This window comes from Ambystoma mexicanum, chromosome 6q (genome assembly GCF_040938575.1).
Source record: "Ambystoma mexicanum isolate Mex_15411 chromosome 6q, UKY_AmexF1_1, whole genome shotgun sequence".
NCBI classification, from domain to species: Eukaryota; Metazoa; Chordata; class Amphibia; order Caudata; family Ambystomatidae; genus Ambystoma; species Ambystoma mexicanum.
In genome coordinates this window covers 1653818525-1653838654 of record NC_090937.1, presented here as the reverse complement: position 1 = coordinate 1653838654, position 20130 = coordinate 1653818525, and the positions used below count along the sequence as shown (strand labels likewise).

Genomic DNA, 20130 nt, shown 5'->3' with positions numbered 1-20130 from the left:
CTTAATGTGAGAGAATTCATGCTCTGCACACATGTTCATCTTCAGCGTAGATAGCTGACCTCGAATTTGATTTCAGGTCAGACAGCCTCCCAATTCAGCTCCAACAACCTGCTATTCTACTGAGACACAGCCTTTCATTTTCTCTTCATGATTCTTTGGCTTACTTATTTCATGATACCAATCATGAAATATTGTCCAGTTTCTGTACAATGGCGGCTCTGCCTGCATTCTATTCACTACTTGTAGCTAGCCTATACAATGACTTGATTCATCTTGCATTTCAGCGTATATACAGTAATTATACTTCTGATTTCTGCAGCACTTTCTAACGTGTAATCTTCTTTTACACTTCTAAGGATCACTTCATTCTTTACTTCGTCACTTCTCCTCTAGGATTCATACATTGGGCCTCATTACGAGTCCGGCGGTAACCGTGCCTGAAATTCCGGCAGGTTACCACTGGACTCGTATTACCATTCCGCCTCTGTGATTCCCAGAATTACCAGGGCATTACGACCCCTGGTGAACCGGGAATTCCGGAGGCGGAATTTGGTAAATTCCCATTCCCATTGAGTCCTGTAGGACTCAATGGGAATGGGGAAGTGGAAACACCGCCACCATCTCGTGATGGTGCCGGTGTTTCCACATCCGCCTGCAAGCGGGTGGTGTTAAACCCGCCAGGTCAGACCTGGTTGGAATGACACCTCCGACTGCAGTACTCGAGATCACCCGGTATGGAAACAACAGTGGCAGCAGATTTACCGCCACCGTTATTTCCATACCGGGTGACTCATAATGAGGCCCATTGTCTTCATTCAGTGTGCACCCTTTCTTATGTCGTCATCTGTCCATTTTCTTAGGTGTTTCTCATATTCCTGTAGGGATGTCCTCCTGCAGGCTGTCATCAACTCGTGGGTACATTCGATATGGTTGTCTTAATAGATCCTGTCTTCCAAATTCTTGCTGCGGTATTGGTACAATAGCTGGTATTAGACAGGGCACGGTCTCATGTCTCCAATACAGGGGAGTTAGTGGGGTAAGATCTCCTGCAGATGTACATCTGCTCCCTCTACACAGGGGTCCCATATTCATCTTGGATCGTATTTTCCTGTGGCTTCCCAGGTACTTTGGGGTGTGTAATAAAACTGAGGGTATTCTCCCAAATGGACCTCACCAATCCCTTATTCAGGTGGCCAGGGACGGGCTGACGCTCTCAGATCCCAATCCTGGGGGTGGACGAGGGAGGATCACCTGGGTAGGGGAGCCCGGGGTTATGTTTGGGGGAATATCCAAGGTGGACGCAGTATTACACCAATGACAAAGACGAGGAGGACGAAGTCCCCGATACCTTTATAGGTTGTTCCACGTCTACCTCTCTTCCACCCGCAGAATTTCCCTCACCCAAATCCAACAACCCCTCCATAGCTGGCTAATCCGTTAGGAACCCAAACACTGTAACACTTAAAAACCACAACTCCTATCTGAACACTCCCAGTCCTTCTCCATGTCCCTCTGATTATACTTTGTTCCATTCCCAGTCTACTTGAACCAACACTACCATTCACACAATCTCCCTAGTTTATTTTCCGACAATTTTCCTGGTCATTCACGTTTGTTCCACAACCCTTACAAATCTTGCCCTTCCGAATTTACCAAACCCCTTCATTCAAAAGTTCTAATTTCATATAACACTGTTTCCCACTCCTACCCTGCAGGATATCTGGAAACTCTAACAACCCCATTCTCCATGTTCTCCCTTCATGACAAACAACGGACTGACACTAAAGCTGTTTACCTGACATGTCCTACCCCCCCTCCCCTCCCCCGAGGGTCAGGCAAGGAACCAGAATCACACACACCTGAAGGCCCTTTCCTTTCCCCACATGGATAAAAGGTCGAGCAAGAAAGCACAATAAGAGCAAGGCAGACCGCAAGACGTGAGAGCTAACTCAGCACGGCAGTTGAAGAGAAGGGGAAAGATGTTGCAGCTCAAGAGGGTGACGAGGAGAGAAGCAACCTTTCTCTTTCCGACCAAGGCCTGTAAATCCTCCACAGAAGGAATCATAAGACCGCAAACCATAGCCAGCGTGTGTTGCAGATGTCTGCGGTACGCAAGACCCTCCTCCGCTGATAACTAAGCTGGGGGAGGACGCTGGTCTCGGTGGTACTGACCTTGACTCCAAGGATAAAGCAAGGCAAGCGGTTCATCACAGCTGGTGAGTCGAGGGAAGAATCGATAAGAAACTGAACTGTGTTGAACGAAAATTAGATGACGGGTAATTTTAACATTGAAAGAATTAAAGATCCAATTGACGAGCAAGGAGGGAAAACCAGCAACAGAGGAGTCCTGCAGCCCGTGGGTGCCTGAGCATCAAACTCTGGGCGATTTACTCGATGGTAAGAAACTACCAAGGTCCAAGTGGTCATACAGGGGTCTTGTAAAATCCTCTGTACCGTCGAAAGTCTTTGACCGACAGATGATTACGAAGCTAAGCAAAGTGAATCCTTCAACTGTCTGTAAAGGTTGGCGAGAGTGAACCCGGAATAGGGAAGCTGACAAATAGGGACGAAGCCTGAAGTACTGTTTAAAAAGATATTAAGACTTGTGAAAGTAGGAGGTATTGGAACACCAGCAGAAATTGGGTCTGAGCCCGGTCGAGGGAGATCCAGGGGTGAAAAGTCATCACCCAAAGTTCATGGAGAAAGGAACTGTTCAATTGATTGGTTAAATACGATACGTGAGGCGTCGATGTATGAACAATGAATACTCACATCAGAGTGTCCTTGGAAATATGCCTTGCAGCTACTTAACAAAATGCTGTAGCATTAGTTTAAAGCGCTTTATTTTGTACTTGCGATTTAACTTTCTCCCTACCAATGAAAATACAAGCCACTGGAAAAAGTCTCATCCCTGGAATGACCTATGTAGACATTGCAATCTCGAGTTTGAGACTGCTTCACCAGGGGTGAAGCCGTCACCCAACGGAACTGTGGAAAATAACTTTTGGGTTGTTTGTTGGATACATCAAGCCTCGAAGGCAAGAGACTTTTGTGAAAAGAGACTGTGCCATCGAAGAACCTGATAGCTGATACAGAACTGTCGGCTCGTGCTGGGAAAGCTTGAGCGTGTGCTGTGCTCCAAGGTCCCACCTGGCTCGTGCTGAAAATGTGGGGAAGGGAGACCCCTGGCAATCACATCCTGACTTATTATTTGGAACACTTTTCTTTATTGAAACCCTATCCCACAATCTTTCTATAATTAGTTGTAAGAAGTTGGCAATAGGTTTTTCTTAGTATAGGCTTTTATTTGACACGATCCAACTAGGACTGCCTCATTGGATGGTCAACACTAGCTCCATCTTACATTTAGGTTTAGATTAGGCGTTTTTCCACTCCCTATATTAAACAGAAACACATCCTCATTTTCCTGAAATGCAGGTGGCCCTATTCCAAACTTTGTGTGCAGTTGGTGTTATTACAACAGATTGAGCAGTTATCAATGTAGACCAGAAATGGTCTTCTTTAATGCTTTCTATTACACTTACAAAGTGACCATATCCTCTGCTATAACTCTCAGTCATAGCTGTGCATGATGTTAATAAATGTCTAGCAGTCTCAAACTCGAGATTGCAATGTCTACATAGGTCATTCCGGGGAGGAGACTTTTTCCAGTGGCTTGTATTTTCATTTGTAGGGAGAAAGTTAAATCGCAAGTACAAAATAAAGTGCTTTAAACTAATGCTACAGCATTTTGTTAAGTAGCTGCAAGGCATATTTCCAAGGACACTCTGATGTGAGTATTCATTGTATCGCGCTTGTTGGTGCAGTTGCTCGATGTTAGCAATCCAGTCCCATTGACAGGATTTCTGCTTGATGATTTTTTCGTAAACAGGCGAGTTAACCAATGTGTTGCTATCAATGCCCTAAGTTCGCAAGTAAACCATATTAAAACTTTGTAGTTCAGCAATAAAAGCGGCTGACGAGAATCTAGTTCCAAGCACATGTAATAAAGCATTTGAACTACGGCCTTGTTTGCCTAATTTTGCATATAATGGATCTCTTCGAGTTCTCCACAGTGAGTACAAAGAGGGCAAGCCATATTCTAATTGCAAATCTTCAACAAGAACAGCAGATGGCAAATTTAAAATAGAATGTAATATTTTTGCCTCGAACTTTCTCAGCCACTGTACCTTTTTATAGCAGGAAGGAGCTCAAGGACATAGTGTATAGCAGGTATTATACTCATCCTATAGATCTCAAGAAAACCACTAATGTTCCATCCCCCGTTGTGTTCAATAAAATTCTTTGTAACCATCCATCTCTTCTAAATTTTCCCGTGGGTGTGTTCTTCGTAGAAGGATGCGGGAGCATCAACTTTTACAGGAAATCCCAAGTACAAAAATTCCTACACATCATTCAGCAAGGTGTTATCAATGTGCCATTTGGCTTTGGCCATTAAAGTATGTTTTCCCCCAAGGCACATTGTTCTAGTTTTATACTTGTTGATGCCCATATTATTGGTCACCGCGTACGTAGCAAGAGCTGTAAGTGATTGCTCTAGGCCAACTGGAGTCTGGTCAAAAATGATGATGTCATCGGCATAAGAGATACTGAGGACTTTGATACTATTAATCCTTGGGGGAACATTGTGTACATTATTCAGAACCGGGGCTAAATCAGCTGTGTACAAATTATAAAGTATGGGTCCCAGTACACATCCCCGTTTTATACCACCATTAGTTGAAATGTAGTCAGAACAGTGGCCTTCCGAACTGAGGCGGATGGACTGTGATGCTGGAAATGCATCGGAGGGACAGGGCCTACGTATCCTTGTCCTTTACTGCTTTTTATTGTGTGTTCTGTCGTGTTTTCCGCGCAGGAGTTCATATGGGACTCCTGGCGGTGCAGCTCTCTCTTTTGGTTTGGTGAACAGACCCCTGGGATACTCTTATGGCCCCTAGTGTATGTTTTTGGGCACCTGTGTGTGACCCACAGAGCAGGGTATGGGCTGGTGGCAGCTCTGTGCTGAAATGACCGGTGCCCTGAGCGTCCTCCATTTTGGGATGCCCAGGCCCTGTCAATGGAATCGGTAGAATCCTGATGGAGATAAAATGGCCCCCATGGCCTCTTGCCTTCCATCACCTGTTACCTTGATCTTCCAGAAGTCCTGGGAAGCCCTGCCTCTGTCCCTTCCCCCCTGACTGGCTGTTGGGTGGAAGTTCTGTATATGGTAGTGTGGGGTAGTACCGACCAGACTGGCTGGAGCCTTCTCAACGACCGTATGTTGTGGGTACGCCTGTCGGTGGGACCTGGGTGAATGGAGTGTGTGACGAATATGCATTCTATGTTGTGGCTGTCTAGTATCTGGTGGTTGACACAATGGTTGAGACAGCCCTGCCCGAAACCGGTATGAATGCAGCTTGGAATGTTGAATGGCTCGGTACCTGTCCCACTACACATAACTTGCGCGTGTCTGGAGAGAAGTGAATGGCCTGAATGCACTGGGTGCCTGATTGGCTGCCTGCATGAATGCCCTTAGTCGTGATTGGATGCTTGAGTGTGACCCAGCAGAATGAATGGGAGATCAACAGTATATCTGGGGACCTCCCACTGCTAGGAATCGTGTTCGGAAGCTGAAGTCCACTACGACGAGTAACTGAAGCTTAACCTTGAGCCCTGCTGGACGAGAAGAATTGCTGTTGCTCTCCTTCACAATCTGAAAGCTGTTGTACCTCAAGGACTGACCCAGAGAGGACCTGGTAAGGCGCCCTCTTCCATCGTGCACAGCTGATCTTTACCTAAGCTCCCTGGTAGAGAGACCTTCGACAGGCTGCCGACCCCATACGGGGATTTCTGCGGAACTCCAAGGATAAGCGCCCGGACTGTTGTTTGCCACTGCCGACGACTGCCGTTGCCGACTGGAGCTGCTATGCTCCCGTTGCCTAAGAACTTCATTGATCCAAGGATGCTCTCGTCCGCATTGTCGCTGCTGTATCCTGCTGGAGAAGGCCTGACCGTCGAAGTGCCGAGGAGCATCCACTGGTGGGTTTCCCGCCACCCAAATACCGCAGAGACGCCGACGACTCGATGCCCTTGCTGGGCCACAGTTCTTCAACTCTTTGCGGTCCAGAACTATCGACACCGAAGTGCCCTGCACGCCTCTTCCTGGCAGGACGTTTATGCTTCCCCGTCAACCAGCACCGCTAGGAACGACGCGGCTGTAAAGACCGGAGGGGGGGTCTGCACTTCCGCTCTCTATATGGTAGAGGGGAGGCACAGAAACCACTGCCAAGATTCTCTATTATTGGTAACGTAGTCAAGCAATCAAGGCCTAGCTTCTCAGGAGGTGATGCAAGCTGGTTCTTAAGTACAGTGTAGTCCCCAAGCACCCACAAAGGAATGTCCACACACTTTATCGGTTACAACACAGTCTGTATATAATTAATGTTCAAAGGTATATACAATATCACGATAACTCATTTTGTACTCTGAAAATCAGCAATGGTAAATATATACAGTTTCTAAAGTGGTACCACTAACGTTATTAGATCTCATTAAAGTGCATATGGTCAGAATGGCACACAGATCAGAATAAAGAGGAAACCAGCAGTAGTGAGAGGAAGGAAAGCAAGCTGGTTGAGCAATTGGCATGATACTGGCCCCGTTCCACTAGACACAGTTCTGTGTGGAGATCCCCCCACCTGGGCAACCTGTAGAAGAAAGATACAAGCCCAGTCCATATATCGTTCACACTAGACTTTCCAATAGTTCTGCCACCCCAAAGTACCTTGGCGTTGTAGCGTTCCGCGTCGGGGAATCGACGGCCCTTCTTGGGTGTCCTCCCTTTCAGACAGGAGTCATGGGTCGTCGAACGTCCGACGGAGAACAGGTCGAGCTGTGACGGTGAAGTGGCCGCGTCGTTCCTAGCGGTGCTCGTTGACGGGGAACCGTAAACGTCCTGCCAGGAAGAGGCGTGTGGGGCACCTCAGTGTCGATAATTCTGGACCGCAAAGTGTTGAAGAACTGTGGCCCAGCAAGGACGTCGAGTCGTCAGCGTCTCTGTTGTCTTTGGGTGGTGGGAAACCCACTGGTGGATGCTCCTCGGTGCGTCGACGGTCAGGCCTTCTCCAGCAGGATACAGCAGCGACGATGCAGACGAGAGCGTCCTTGGATCAATGAAGTTCTCAGGCAACGGGAGCACAGCGGCTCCAGTCAGCGACGGCGGTCGATGACATTGGCAGACAACAGTCCGGGCGCTTCTCCTTGGAGTTCCGCAGCAATCCCCGTATCGGATCGGCAGCCTGTCGAAGGTCTGTCTACCAGGGAGCTTAGGCAAAGATCAGCTGTGCACGATGGTCCCTCGTAGCTCGGGAAGAGAGTGCCTTACCAGGTCCTCTCTGGGTCAGTTCTTGAAGCGTAGCAGCTTTCAGATTGCGAAGGAGAGCAACAGCATTTCTTCTCGTCCAGCAGGGTTTCAAGATTAAGCTTCAGTTACTCCTGTTACTCGTCGTAGTGGACTTCAGCTTCTGAACACGATTCCTAGCAGTGAGAGATGCCCAGATATTCTGTTGATCTCCCATTCATTCCGCTGGGTCACACTCAAGCATCCAATCACGACTACGGTCATTCATGCAGGTAGGCAGCCAATCAGGCACACTGGGCATTCAGGCCATTCGCTTCTCTCCAGACACTCACAATAAGTTATGTGTATTGGGACAAGTACCGAGCCATTCAACACTCCAAGCTGAATTCATACCGGTTTCGTGCAGGGCTGTCTCAACCATTGTGTCATCCACCAGATACTAGACAGCCACAACATAGAATGTATATTTGTCACACACTCCATTCACCCAGGTCCCACCCATAGGCGTACCCACAACATACGGTCGTTGAGAAGGCTCCAGCCAGTCTGGTCGACACTTCCCCACACTACCATATAAGGAACTTCCACCCAACAGCCAGTCAGGGGGAAGGGACAGAGGCAGGGCTTCCATGGACTTCGTGAAGATCAAGGTAACAGGTGATGGAAGGCAAGAGGCCAGGGGGGCCATTTTGTCTCCATCCGGAATCTACCGATTCCAATGACAGGGCCTGGGCATCCCAAAATGGAGGACGCTCAGGGCACCAGTCATTTCAGCATGGAGTTGGCACCAGCCCGTACCCTGCTCTGTGGGACACACACAGGTGCCCAAATACATACACTAGGGGCGCAGGGGTGCACCCCTACCCATGGGTACCATAAGGGTATCCCATGGGTCAATTAAACAAACCAAAAGAGAGAGAGCTGCACCACCAGGAGTCCCACATGAACTCCTGCGAGGAAAACACGACAGAACACACGATAAAAAGCAGTAAAGGACAAGGATACAGAGGCCCTGTCTCTCCGATGCATTTCCAGCATCACAGCGGCCACTTCACAATCGTAGCTCGACCTGTTCTCTGTCAGACGTTCGACACGTGACTCCTGCCTGAAAGGGAAGACACTCAAGAAGGCCAGTCGATTCACTGCTGCGAAACGCTACAACACCAAGGTACTTTGGGGTTGCAGAACTATTGGAAAGTCTAGTGTGAACAATATATGGACTGGGCTTGTATCTTTCTTCTACAGGTTGCCCAGGTGGGGGGATCTCCGCACAGAACTGTGTTAGTTACCAGTATTCTGCCAATTGCTCAACCATCTTGCTGTCCTTCCTCTCTCTACTGCTGGTTTCCTCTTTATTTTGATCTGTGTGTCATTCTGACCTTATGCACTTTAATGAGATGTGATAACGTTAGTGGTACCACTCTAGAACTGTACATATTTGCCATTATTGATTTCTGCGTACAAAGTGAGTTATCGTAATAGTGTACATCACTTCGAATATTAATTATATAAAGACTGTGTTTTGATCGATACAGTGTGTGGACATTTCTTTGTGGGTGCTTGGGGACTACACTGTACATATGAACCAGCTTGCATCACCTCCCGAGAAGCTAGGCCTTGATTGCTCGTCCATTGCTACCACAATAGAGAATCTTGGCAGGAGTCTCTGTGCCTCTCCTCTACCAAATAGAGAGCGGAAGTACAGACCCCCCTCCGGTCTTTACACGGACCTAGAAGTGTTAGTGTATAGGGATTGAATAAAATACAGTGGCTTTGGAACAATGCCCCAGTTCTTTAATTAATCCCAGAGTTTAGTGTGAGACACCAGATCAAAGGCCTTAGTAAAATCGAAAAAGCATCAGTACAGTGCGTTGCCTTTAATCTTTGAGCATGAAGAAATCAAGTACTGCAGGGTTGATATATTGCTTGTGGGGTTATAAGATTTCCGAAATCCAGTTGTGAAAATTCCCAGTATTTCTTTCTTCTCTCCATCAAGATAATTGTTCTAATAATATCTTTGCAAAGAGCTTCTGGCCGGAGTCCATCATGGCCAGTGAACGATAATTCTATGGCTGAAGTCGGCTGCCCCTCTTAAAGATAGGAACCAGGATCGATCTTTTCCAACCAATCGGGATCTTACCAGTATGAATGATGCGTGTAAACATTACATTAAGGACCTTCGCCCAGACCATTGGGTTGCATTTGAAAACGACGTTCGGAATACCGTCAGGGCTAGGGGCCCTAGACGATTTAGATTGTACAATCAGTTTTGCTAAGTTTTTTTTCACAAATGTGGAATTGACAGGGGCACTAGTGCCCAACAGTAGAAAGCTCACTATAGTCATACCACAGAGGATTGGATTCTAATGAACGCTTTGAGGAAGTCTAAAACCGGTCCTGAACATATTTTGCCCATAAGACTTGTTAAATGGGGTTAAGCTCTTGGTGGAGTGTAAGGATTTTCTGAAATCGTTGTAGAACTGCCAGAATTTGCTGGTATTGTGTGTACTACAGAGCCAGAAAAACAGTTTCTGCCAGTTAGCACTTCGAAGGGATTATTTATGTTGTTTTAGCCAGTTTTTGTACTTACCCACATTTATCAGAGTACTATATCGCTCCCCAAGGGTCATAGTTATTTCTGGCAATAGCACGCTCCTTACAAAGTAATTTCTTTCAGTCAGCTATGACATGGTCAAAAGGTGCTGATTGTTTTTTTACCATGTTAATTTGTCTTGGTCTCCATCTACATGATAGGATGACGTTATAGTGGAGACAATTGAACCCAGGTCCCAGTCAGACCTTTGAAGTTCCTTGATCAGATCAGATAATTTCAGGGAAAGCGTTGTGTTGGTTAACATGATACCCCAACTATATAGTTGGTAGTTGTACAGACACTCCACTCCAGTCTTTACTATGGTCATTATACGTTGTCTGTCTTTTAGATGAATATGTCTTTTGTGACCCCTAAGGTAATTTAGATATTGTAATAGCACTCTACGATTTTTCTTGCAGTAAGAGGGCATATCCTCTTCATACATGGACATGAGGAGTCTTAACGTTGATAGTTTGTTTAGTATCACCTGCCAAATAAATACATGTGATACATAACATTGTCCGTTCTCTCCAGTAGTGATCATTTTGGGTTTTAGTTTTTCTAAAAAGCCATCTGGCTGTATGCACTGTTTCTTCCCTGATGACATGCACATGCATAGGCACATTTTATTTTGATTTCGAGAATTTCGAACGCGCACCAATCAGACTCAACTATATTCGGGCGCAGATGACAACTATTGAAACGAAACATACGTAGTGCATGAGTTTAATTAAGCTGTGTTGGACCTATCTGAACAGAAACATTTTCAGTCTTGTTCTGAACAAGACCAAAGATTTGCAAGCTCCGATCTAAAAGGGGCGTTGATTCAAAATTTTTGGTCCAAACACTGAATCTTCTATCCCTCCTGGAGACCAGATTGGACCGTGGAACACAAATCAAAAGTTTGTCTCCAGTACCGAGCTCTCTGCTTGGGCAATACCGGACAATCTTCTCTGCAATATAGTCCGGGGCAAGCCCCCTCAAGCATTTATAGATCAGGCATGCCACTTTAAATTTAATCCTATCCGCCACATAAACTAGTGGAGGGCTCTCTGCAGCGTGGAGACATGGTCCCATTTCCTGAGGTGCCAATCACTCTGACTGCTGCATTCTGAGCCTTCTGCAGTCTGGTGACTTGTTTGGCTGGAATTCCTGCTAAAAGGCTATTGCAGTAACCTTGGTGGGGGTTGGTCATTACCCCCACCACCACTGCATGATCCTCCATTGGGATAAAAGGGAGCACATTCCTCAGTAATTGCAGTGCGTGGAACACTGCCTTCACCTTGGCCCCCACCTGTGCTTCACTGCCAAGATTCTCGTGCCATATACAACCCAAGTTTTTTATTTTTGTTGGCATAGTGAAGTTGTTCTCTCAAAATCAATGGGGTTAGTCTGTATATCTGCCGACATTTTACTCTTAGGGCCAAACAGTGCCATCTCTGTCTTAGTAGCATTCAGCTGAAGCTGATTGCATGCCACCCAGTTAAGCTCATCCATACACCGATTTATTTTCTCAAACGCATCATCAATATAAATCTGAGTATCATCAGCGTACAAACGAAACCGCAAACCATGCCTCTTAAATCTATGAAATGCTGGACGGAAATACAGATCGAAAATAAATTAGAGGAGACAGGGATGAGCCCTGTGGCACCCCATCTCAGAGGTGAAGCCTTCAAACACCACTCTTTGCGTCCTGTCTTTAAGAAAAGATTTGAACCACTTTACTACCAACTCTGATGCCTTCCCCACCTGCCTAATGCGTTGTAACATAATAGAGTGGTCCACAGTATCTGCGGAGAGTTCCAACATCAATAATACTCTGGCCCCCCCCCCATTGTCTGCAGTCTCCAACAGGACGTTGTGCACTGCCAGGAGAGCAGTCTCCTATATTGTGGCCGAACCCAGATTGTAACTTGTTTCCTGCTCTCTCTGATTCTAGCGTTCGTCCAGTGTGAAGCAGAGCTGCCATTATCAGGTTGCACTTGTAAAGGCTTCATTATTCTCACAGAATGTGGAGGAATATCGGTAAAGCTGGGGTTGGTAGCAGGTGTTTGGCTGCCGTGTGTATGGGAATCATGTATGTTGTGATCCATGGTATCCTTTGCTTTGTTTCTAGGATGCTAGTGGAGCTGGTGGTAGTTTGCATGCGCTCTATATTTCCATGGTCATTCCAATGCAAGTGCTCGTTGGGAGGTTGTGATGTGTCCTGTCCACGGTGAAGAGTGAGCTCAATAATCATTGACTGGGCTGAAGCCTGTGTCAATCGACAATTATCTTAGCTTGCAATGTCTGAAAGGGGGCCAGTTTCACCTGGTGAAACAATCGCAGAGAAAAGATGGGACTGCCCAATCTGATGTGAATCTTGATATCATCTGTGCACTTATAAACACCAGCATAAACAAGTAGATCACGTATTGCTACTCATTATGCGGCCCTCCAGATGTTCTGGACTTCAACTCCCATGATCCTTCACACTTAACTATGCTGGCTAGGAAAGGCAATCAGTTGTGATCCGGCAGTCTGGAACACAGTCACAGAGGCCTGGGCCAAGTCCCAATCCTAGCACAGTCGAGTGAAGTCGTTCCCCATTAGGATCTCATGGTCCATGTAGATTTGATAAAGTCAAGGTGCTGACCCTGCTGACATCAGTCATCCTCCTGATGAGGTCCGACTCTGTTCCACTGCCTGTGTAAAACCCTCTGAACATGGTCTTTCAAGCAATTGTTCTTGCAAAAGACTGAAGCAAAGCTGTAACCGCTTCAGTTATCTTGGCTGTGAATTTTAGGTGGGATATTTGACAAAAGGTGACTGGATCTATAGAACAGTAGTGTTTTAAAATAAGAAAGTTATTTAAATACTGAAGAACTGCAAGTTAAGTTGTGCAAGCACTTCAAACAAGTGGGGAGGAGATACTAGGCAGGGCAGGGGTTTGTCTGGAATTTGTACAAGTTGTGCTCTGTAAATATTTCCTTCTGCTTCCTGTTTGGACAGCCAACTCTTTAGACGGAGGAAAAAGTTGCCTTCCATGACACTGCCTCTTGTACAAGAGCCACCATAAGCAGTTTACCCTGCCCTGACAGGAGGGTCTTTCCCAGCCCTTAACACTTTCCTGATTACCCTAGACTATACCCTCCTATGCCTTAGAAATGTCTCCTGGTATTCTTGTTTGGTTTGCAAGAGCTGTGCTCTTTCTAGGCTATATTTCACTATGAGTTAGACGTTCCTACTAGTATTCTAGTTTGGTGTCCAAGAGCTCTGCTCTTTTTCTAGCTTACATGATAGATTGTGCATAGCCGTTTTTGTTATTGTGCATGGTTAAGTAAAATATTCAATCTTTTACAAGAAAAAAAAGCAATTGAAATGCAAAAAAACTATTCTTTAAAGAAGAAAAAAGAAGAAAAAAGTCACATTATATAATACGGAATAAGAAGTGAAAACTCTTGAGAGTAGATAACGCATCACAGGTTCCTATACATATAAATACTTTATACAATATCAATACATTTTTCAATACATCATCCTTTCTAAAACACTCCATAAAACTCATTCACAGAAAATACAGCCGTTATTAAATATCAACTCAATAAATATCTTTTACATCATCATAAGCGCAGTAAATCCATGGCTCTCCTTAAAACTAAAATAGTGACCCCACCAATACATTTCATGTGCGTTCAATTGATTTTAGTGGATCTCTAGACATTATATATGAACAATATTAAAAGTCCTTTAGGATTAACTCTGTTAATCTCTTATTCAACTTGTGTATACACTTTAAGCCAATTAATAAAACCCCACCCTGCCAATCCTATCTTTGCATTATGAAGACTTACCAACCTTTCCCCATCATTGTCAATAAGAGTTGGGGAATACACAAGCCGTCCCAAGTGTAGCATTCTGAAAAACAGGAAGTGCCAGGCATTGCAAAAACATATGGTTCCATGACTCACAAGCTCTCTACAAAAGTACTCTTCCTAGAGAATGAATCTCTGCGAGCCAAAATATCAAACTTAAATCGCATAAGTATACTTCTCACAAACCTATTTGGGCAGCACAATAAATGCAAAGCTGTTGCGCCCAACATTTTCTTTTGCTTTTGTAGATAAGCAAGCGATGCATAGTCATGCATGTTCTCCAGTTAACATCCAGTCAGCCTGAAAGAGGGCACGTTTCACATACCCTGGTCTTCCTCAGGAAGGCCTAGGCTGTTTAGAATAGATTAACAACATGTCACCAAATTACCTATCTTGTTATTTTGTGCTTGCTCGATTAACATTTCCATATCACCATAGAGTGATTGGGTCAATGATTGTCCAAATTTTACATAACAAATAGAATAGGCAGGGTGCTAACACGCAGCCCTGCCTAACATCCAATATTGTATCTATTTTTCTGCTCAACGTACCATCCAAGTTTAGTCTTGCTTGAATATTAGCGGATTTGTGTAGCTTTACCAGAATACTTCTGAGACCATTCAGCAGACCCCACGCCGCCAACTTGGCCCATAGTCTTGCTCTATTCACTAGATCAAAAGCCGACGTAGGTCAACCGAAGCTACAAAGATAGATTTGTAAATCTTAATCCAGGCCAGGTTCATAGCAGTTATTGGATGTGGAGACAGCCAATGTGATGCAGCGTTTTACCAGCTTTTATTTTGTATCCACTTGCTGACAGCTTGCAGAATGGCCCGAGAGCGAAGGCGCCCAGGCACTGATGGATCTCAACACAGGAACAATGAGCCGAAGATGGCCCATCCACAGAAGCGAGAGAAAAAGACCAAGATGGACCTCACCCAGATCTGCCTTACTCTAGCTGCCATTTGCTGCTTCGTGGGGGCCGCCAGCTTTGCCTACCATCTGTACCTCCAGCGGTGGTTGGCAGGACGCATCATCACTCCCCATGGCTCCCCACGCATCCTCAATGCCAACAGCAGCAGCCCTGCCATGGCACCTGAGAAGTTCTGGGGTTCCTACAGGCCGCAGGTGTACTTTGGCATGAAGACGCGGAGCCCAAAGTCACTTGTAACAGGTACGTGTAATCCTGTCTTGTGAGCTGTAAACATGACATACCCACATGGAAAGGTGCATGCAGATTGGGTCCTCTAAGCTTATGTTTACCCATTACCTGTGGCACACGCCTTATATGGCCATAGTCAACCACCACTCCCTCCTGCTTGTCTAAGGTTCTCTTCATGTTTGTCAGAGTTTCTGTTACACTATTTAGGCTGGATGTTCACAGCCCCTTCTTTGAATAAATACTTTTGTCCATATATTTTCTAGACCGATCTGCTTTTAGCTGGATTTAATTCCTTACCCATACTTTTTGTAGAGCATCAATAGTCTTTTTTTAATTTGACTTGTTGACTTAGTCTTACAGGTAAGTGCCCGTAACTGTGACCATTTCAGATTTGCGTATTTCAGCCTTGTCCAAAATAGTTTTATTTTTTTCCAAAGCAATTTGTATTGAGCACTATAACATACAGTGCCTGGTAATATCCCAGACTGGAAAAAACAATGTAACAATGGCCCAATGACAAGATAAAATAGCTTCAAGAAATGTGCAGCACAACATACCACATTCATATGCAATTTGTCCCCAGTCTTAACAATAATATGTTCTGCAAATGTGATTAAGTCATTGTTTCAAGGGTTTCAACGTATGAGTTCAGCTGTGACAAGCCATCAAAGGATTTGGCTGGTCGTGCGCTAATAAAACTCTCGTCCCCCACTCTGGGAAGTTTCCTTGTAGTCCTCACCTTGTGGTCTTTTGTTATTTTCCCTGCCTTGGGGCTTCTTGGTTCTCACCCTGCTTTGGGGTCTCTTTGGGATCATCCTCGCCTTGGGATCTCTTTGGGCTCCCCCCGCCTTGGGATTTCTCGGTTCTCACCCCGCCTTGGGGTCTCTTTGGGCTCCCCCCACCTTGGGGCTTCTTGGTTCTCACCCTGCTTTGGGGTTTCTTTGGGATCATCCTCGCCTTGGGATCTCTTTGGGCTCACCCTGCCTTGGGGCTTCTTTGTTCTCACCCCGCTCTCGGGCTGTCTTATGTTCTCTGGGGGCTGTCCCCGCCCTTGATATTTCACTTGCTTTGGCTTCGCTTCCCTCCTCCTCATTCCCTGTAGCCACTGTGTACCTTTATCGTCTTGCCAGTGTTCCCCACGAGGGTTGGTGACTCTGTCTGACCCGGAGCCACTTATGCGAGTTGTCAGCTGGATTCTGCATTGGGCAGCATGCTTTCACTTCCTGTTTGCTTCTGGACGGACCCTGGCGGTGGCTTCCCTTCACTCTAGTCTCTTGCTCTCCTCTGCTCCTCTGGACCGGGACCGTCTGGCTCCTCGCTTAGTGGGCGGTGCAACCACTCCGTGGCACTGGCTGTTGTGTGAGCCCCACCTACTGTACTCTCATGCAGTATTGCCACACTTCTCATGTGGTCTCTTTCGTTTTCTCCCTCTCTCCCTCTCGCCCTCCAGCTCTGCGACCTTCTCCTCTTGCCACTCCTGATTCGCTCCTATTCTGGCACTCCTCTATGGAGCTTGGCCATCCACTGCTGTGGTCTTTCAAGTGCAGACTGGGGATACTCCGGGTCAGAATTCAAGGCAGCCATTATAACAGGACATTTTAGATTATTTTATGTTTCAGCTTTCATATAGCCAGCAAAGGTATTGTTTGGGTTAATGGGATATAGGATAACTTGTTGTAGCCCTTTCTGGGGATTACCTTTTCCCTAAGCCTGGTTTCACAACCAATAGCACTCTACTTGCCCCTTCCCCTAGGGGTTGTTGTGCATAGCGGGCTCACCTCCCTAGCCCTGTAGGGGGTGGCTCCCCTTAAGAGGAGAATCACATTCCTCTTTCATTTGCCTCGCTCTGCCAGCTTCCACCTCACACTCTACTTACTCTGTCATTGTTCTCTCGATGCATTCCCTCTCTTTGATTTCTTCCTCACTCTTCTCCCACTTGTGCTTCCCTCTGTCTTTACTGCCTCCCCTATTTTTTCCTTATCCTATCTTCTCTATCTTACCCATTCTCACTGTATTCGTCATCTTCTCTCTGCTCCTCTCTGTCATTCTTTCTCGGTTCCTCTTGTTTTCATCTCTCTGCTTGACGCCATCTCTACCTCCTCTATGTATTTTTCCCTTATGAATCAGCCAATTTGTTTTTCTTCCTGGCCTTCCCTGCTAAACCCCTGTTATCTTTCGTTTTTGCTTCAATCCCTGACAGGACTGATGTGGATGCAGCAGCGGGAAATGGATGTCAGCCTGCGTCACACCTGTGAGCAAGGTGATCGGCTGCCCAGCTATGGCTGGCTGATGCATGACGGGGTGAACTTTGGAGTCCAGGATATCCAAGACTTTGGTTTTGCACTGAGGACCGAGTTCGTGAAGCGGATCGGTGGGCAGCACGGAGGAGACTGGAGCTGGCGAATCACTGGCACACACCAGGTAACTGAACATCCGATTGAGGACAAGTGAGATTACATATGCATGTGAAATGTTAAATGTTAGAGGTATTTGCTCCGCGCACCATCACCAACCGAGTTGGTCCCCAGGCGCTCTGACGGATCTGCAAACGAGAAGGTGTGATGTGTAAGTAGGTGAAGCGGGAGTAGGATAGTGAGAGGAGTGGTGTTCTGTTGGCAGCTTCAACTCTGTATACACCGGGTGCTGAGCTTTGGTGTGGGTATCGGGTCGATGTCAGTCCTCGTGTGCTGTTGGTGCGGCTTATGTGTTGTTGCGGTGTTGTGAAGTGCGTGCGGGTTGTTGTGCGAGAGATGATTGTGTGAGATTTTTGAGTGAGATAAGTCTGCAGAAATGCTGAGTTTTTTTGTTAGTGGGTTGTATGAAGTTTAACATGCTAACTTTCAGAACTCTGTCCGAGTGTGGCGCTTGCCAATCCTCGCAATCTCATCACGGCGGCGAAGCGATTAAGCCTGGCAGGGTTCTAGGTATGTGTGAGGCGCTCCCTGTACTGTTCTAACGCGATCTGTGACTGTTCTAATTGCTCCTCGCCGTTCTATTGTAGGGAGCTCTGTAGGAGTTCTAATGCGGATGGATGGATGGATTGGTGTGGGTTGGGTGTCTATTCTCCTCCTTGGGTGCTGGAGCTGGTGTTCACACTGAATGCTTCATTAAGCATTATTCGTTGCTTACTGGCTTGAGCCACGCTGTTCCATGTTGGATTATCTTAAAAAAGCCCACATTTAATACATCACTGTAGCTTCTAACGCAATTGAAAAGAACAATGCATAAGCACACGTTCCTGTACCCTTTGCATTTACGTATTATTGTACTCCCTGTCTGAGAGTGCGCTGAGTGTGTAGCATAAGACACAATCAGATCTGTGTAAATTACAAAATGTCTTTTTTGGTACAAGAATGAATGTATGTTTGGTAGGAGGACGGGATAACTGAAAGGGAGTTGGGAAGCAAATATGGAGTCTCGAATTCAGCTTGCTTCAGCAGGAATCACTGCGAATTCTCTGAGCCCTCTGGTCATTCTCGACAGTGTTTCAAGAAATGTGTTTTTTTCCAAGACATTTAAGCCCCCCCATAACTTTCCTGTTTGCTAAATATGCCACAATGCTCCAACCACAGGGTTGTTGACTATATTACACTGATGATCCCTAATAAGGGTGGAACCAGGTATGAGATCGTCTGCAGCCTTGAGAAACGCATGTCATGGGTTCATTAAGCTATACACAAAGTAGCAATGCCTTGTAAGACTAAGACATTTCCTGGAGCAAAAGACTTGCAAAACCCGCAAAGCCTCTCTGGTATGGCTGTGAACTCGAGGTGAACTTCCAGCGATGGTTACTAGGTGAGCCTTGTGCCATGTGTGACTTGGCTGCCATGGATTATTCTACTTTCACATTTCAGAAAAGTGTAATACAGATTTCCTTAAAAGGTCCCAATTGTTGGCCTTGGTGTGGATCTACTGGAATGTCCAGTTGGTGACCCTGGTCCTTGTCTCTGTGTTCGGAGTTTCAGAGAATTCTCAAACACTGGCCGATTGAGTACGGTGCTCAGGGCCTCTGCAGCCAACATGCCTCAGACTTGGGGAAGAGCCATAAGAATTATGCCAATAGGTCTCTGTGATAGCAATATCTGTTTAGCTCAGGGCTTGTCACTGGTCTCACAATTAGGCTTAGTGAGTTTCTGCTGGACAACTCGCTGTTCTGGTACCCCGGATAACCCTTCTCTTACTGCTCCTATGATGCACTCCCTGGTCCCCCGTGAGATTGCATCATCTCCTACCTCCTTGCAATGGCACGGGGAAATCAGCTCTGCTATTGTTTCGCTTGTGCCTTCTGCATGCATTAGTGTTGTGCTGGAGCACCGCTGTGTAGCAGTGGCAGGCACTCATGAGCGATATATTGTAACTTGTTCTTTATGGCAGTCTTTAAAAGGAAACTTTCTTATTTTACAATCACAGTTACAATTGGGTCTTTTCATAGAGCTGTAATTGCCATCTGGGCAAGCCTCTCCTATCGGAAAGAGCCTTTTTAATATGTAGCATACTCTTGGGCCTTCTCTGAAGGTCAGGGTGGTGCTTGGTAGGGGTTTGAAAGTCCCCATGTGCCTCTCAGTCATGATTTTATGTAGGACTATTAGCAGGGTGGGAGTGAGTGTCCCTCGGACTACTTCCATTGCATTGAGTGCCCAAATGGTTCTTCCCTATGGTTCGGATATCACGCGGACTCTCCTTGCCTTGTCTCTGTGTCTCAGTAATGGTGGTGATAATGCCCTTGATCTTGGGACTATCCCTCAAGCAAGTGACTATGGGCTGGGTAGGATGCACAAGTCCATGGGACTGACCCTTTCCTTGGTGCGGGCACCAGGTTTGTCATGAAATCTCACTACCGCCCCCTTTGGACCTCCTGGTCCATTCAACAACGTGCCAGAATGCTCCGAAGCCCTCTCAACATGGCGGGCACCACTCTAAGATCAGCGGTATAGTTTCTAGCTCACCTAGATAAGCGCCCTGCCCCTGCGGTTCGGCGCGTGTCAATCCGCTCACAATTCCTTGCTCGAGTGTTGTTCCTCGCGCTCGCTCCTAGGAATTCCCTCACTCCCTTGTGCCTTCCTGGTTATCTACGGCCGTGTCTCCACCTGCCATGGTGCACTCACCCAGGACTGATCCTTGTGGTTGCCCTCGGACCGCCTTACCTCTTAATCAG

The 20130-nt window shown here is 46.4% G+C and overlaps 1 protein-coding gene across 1 annotated transcript in view; it reads left to right on the top strand.

The window, feature by feature from the left end:
• The window catches only part of MOGS (mannosyl-oligosaccharide glucosidase), a 93333-nt gene that overhangs the window by 39108 nt on the left and 34095 nt on the right, over positions 1–20130 (top strand). The window contains exons 2-3 of the mRNA XM_069632481.1: positions 14634–14987; positions 17176–17396. Of these exons, the coding sequence (XP_069488582.1) occupies positions 14642–14987; positions 17176–17396 (567 nt within the window). The 5' untranslated portion in view covers positions 14634–14641. The remainder of the gene's footprint in view (positions 1–14633; positions 14988–17175; positions 17397–20130) is intronic.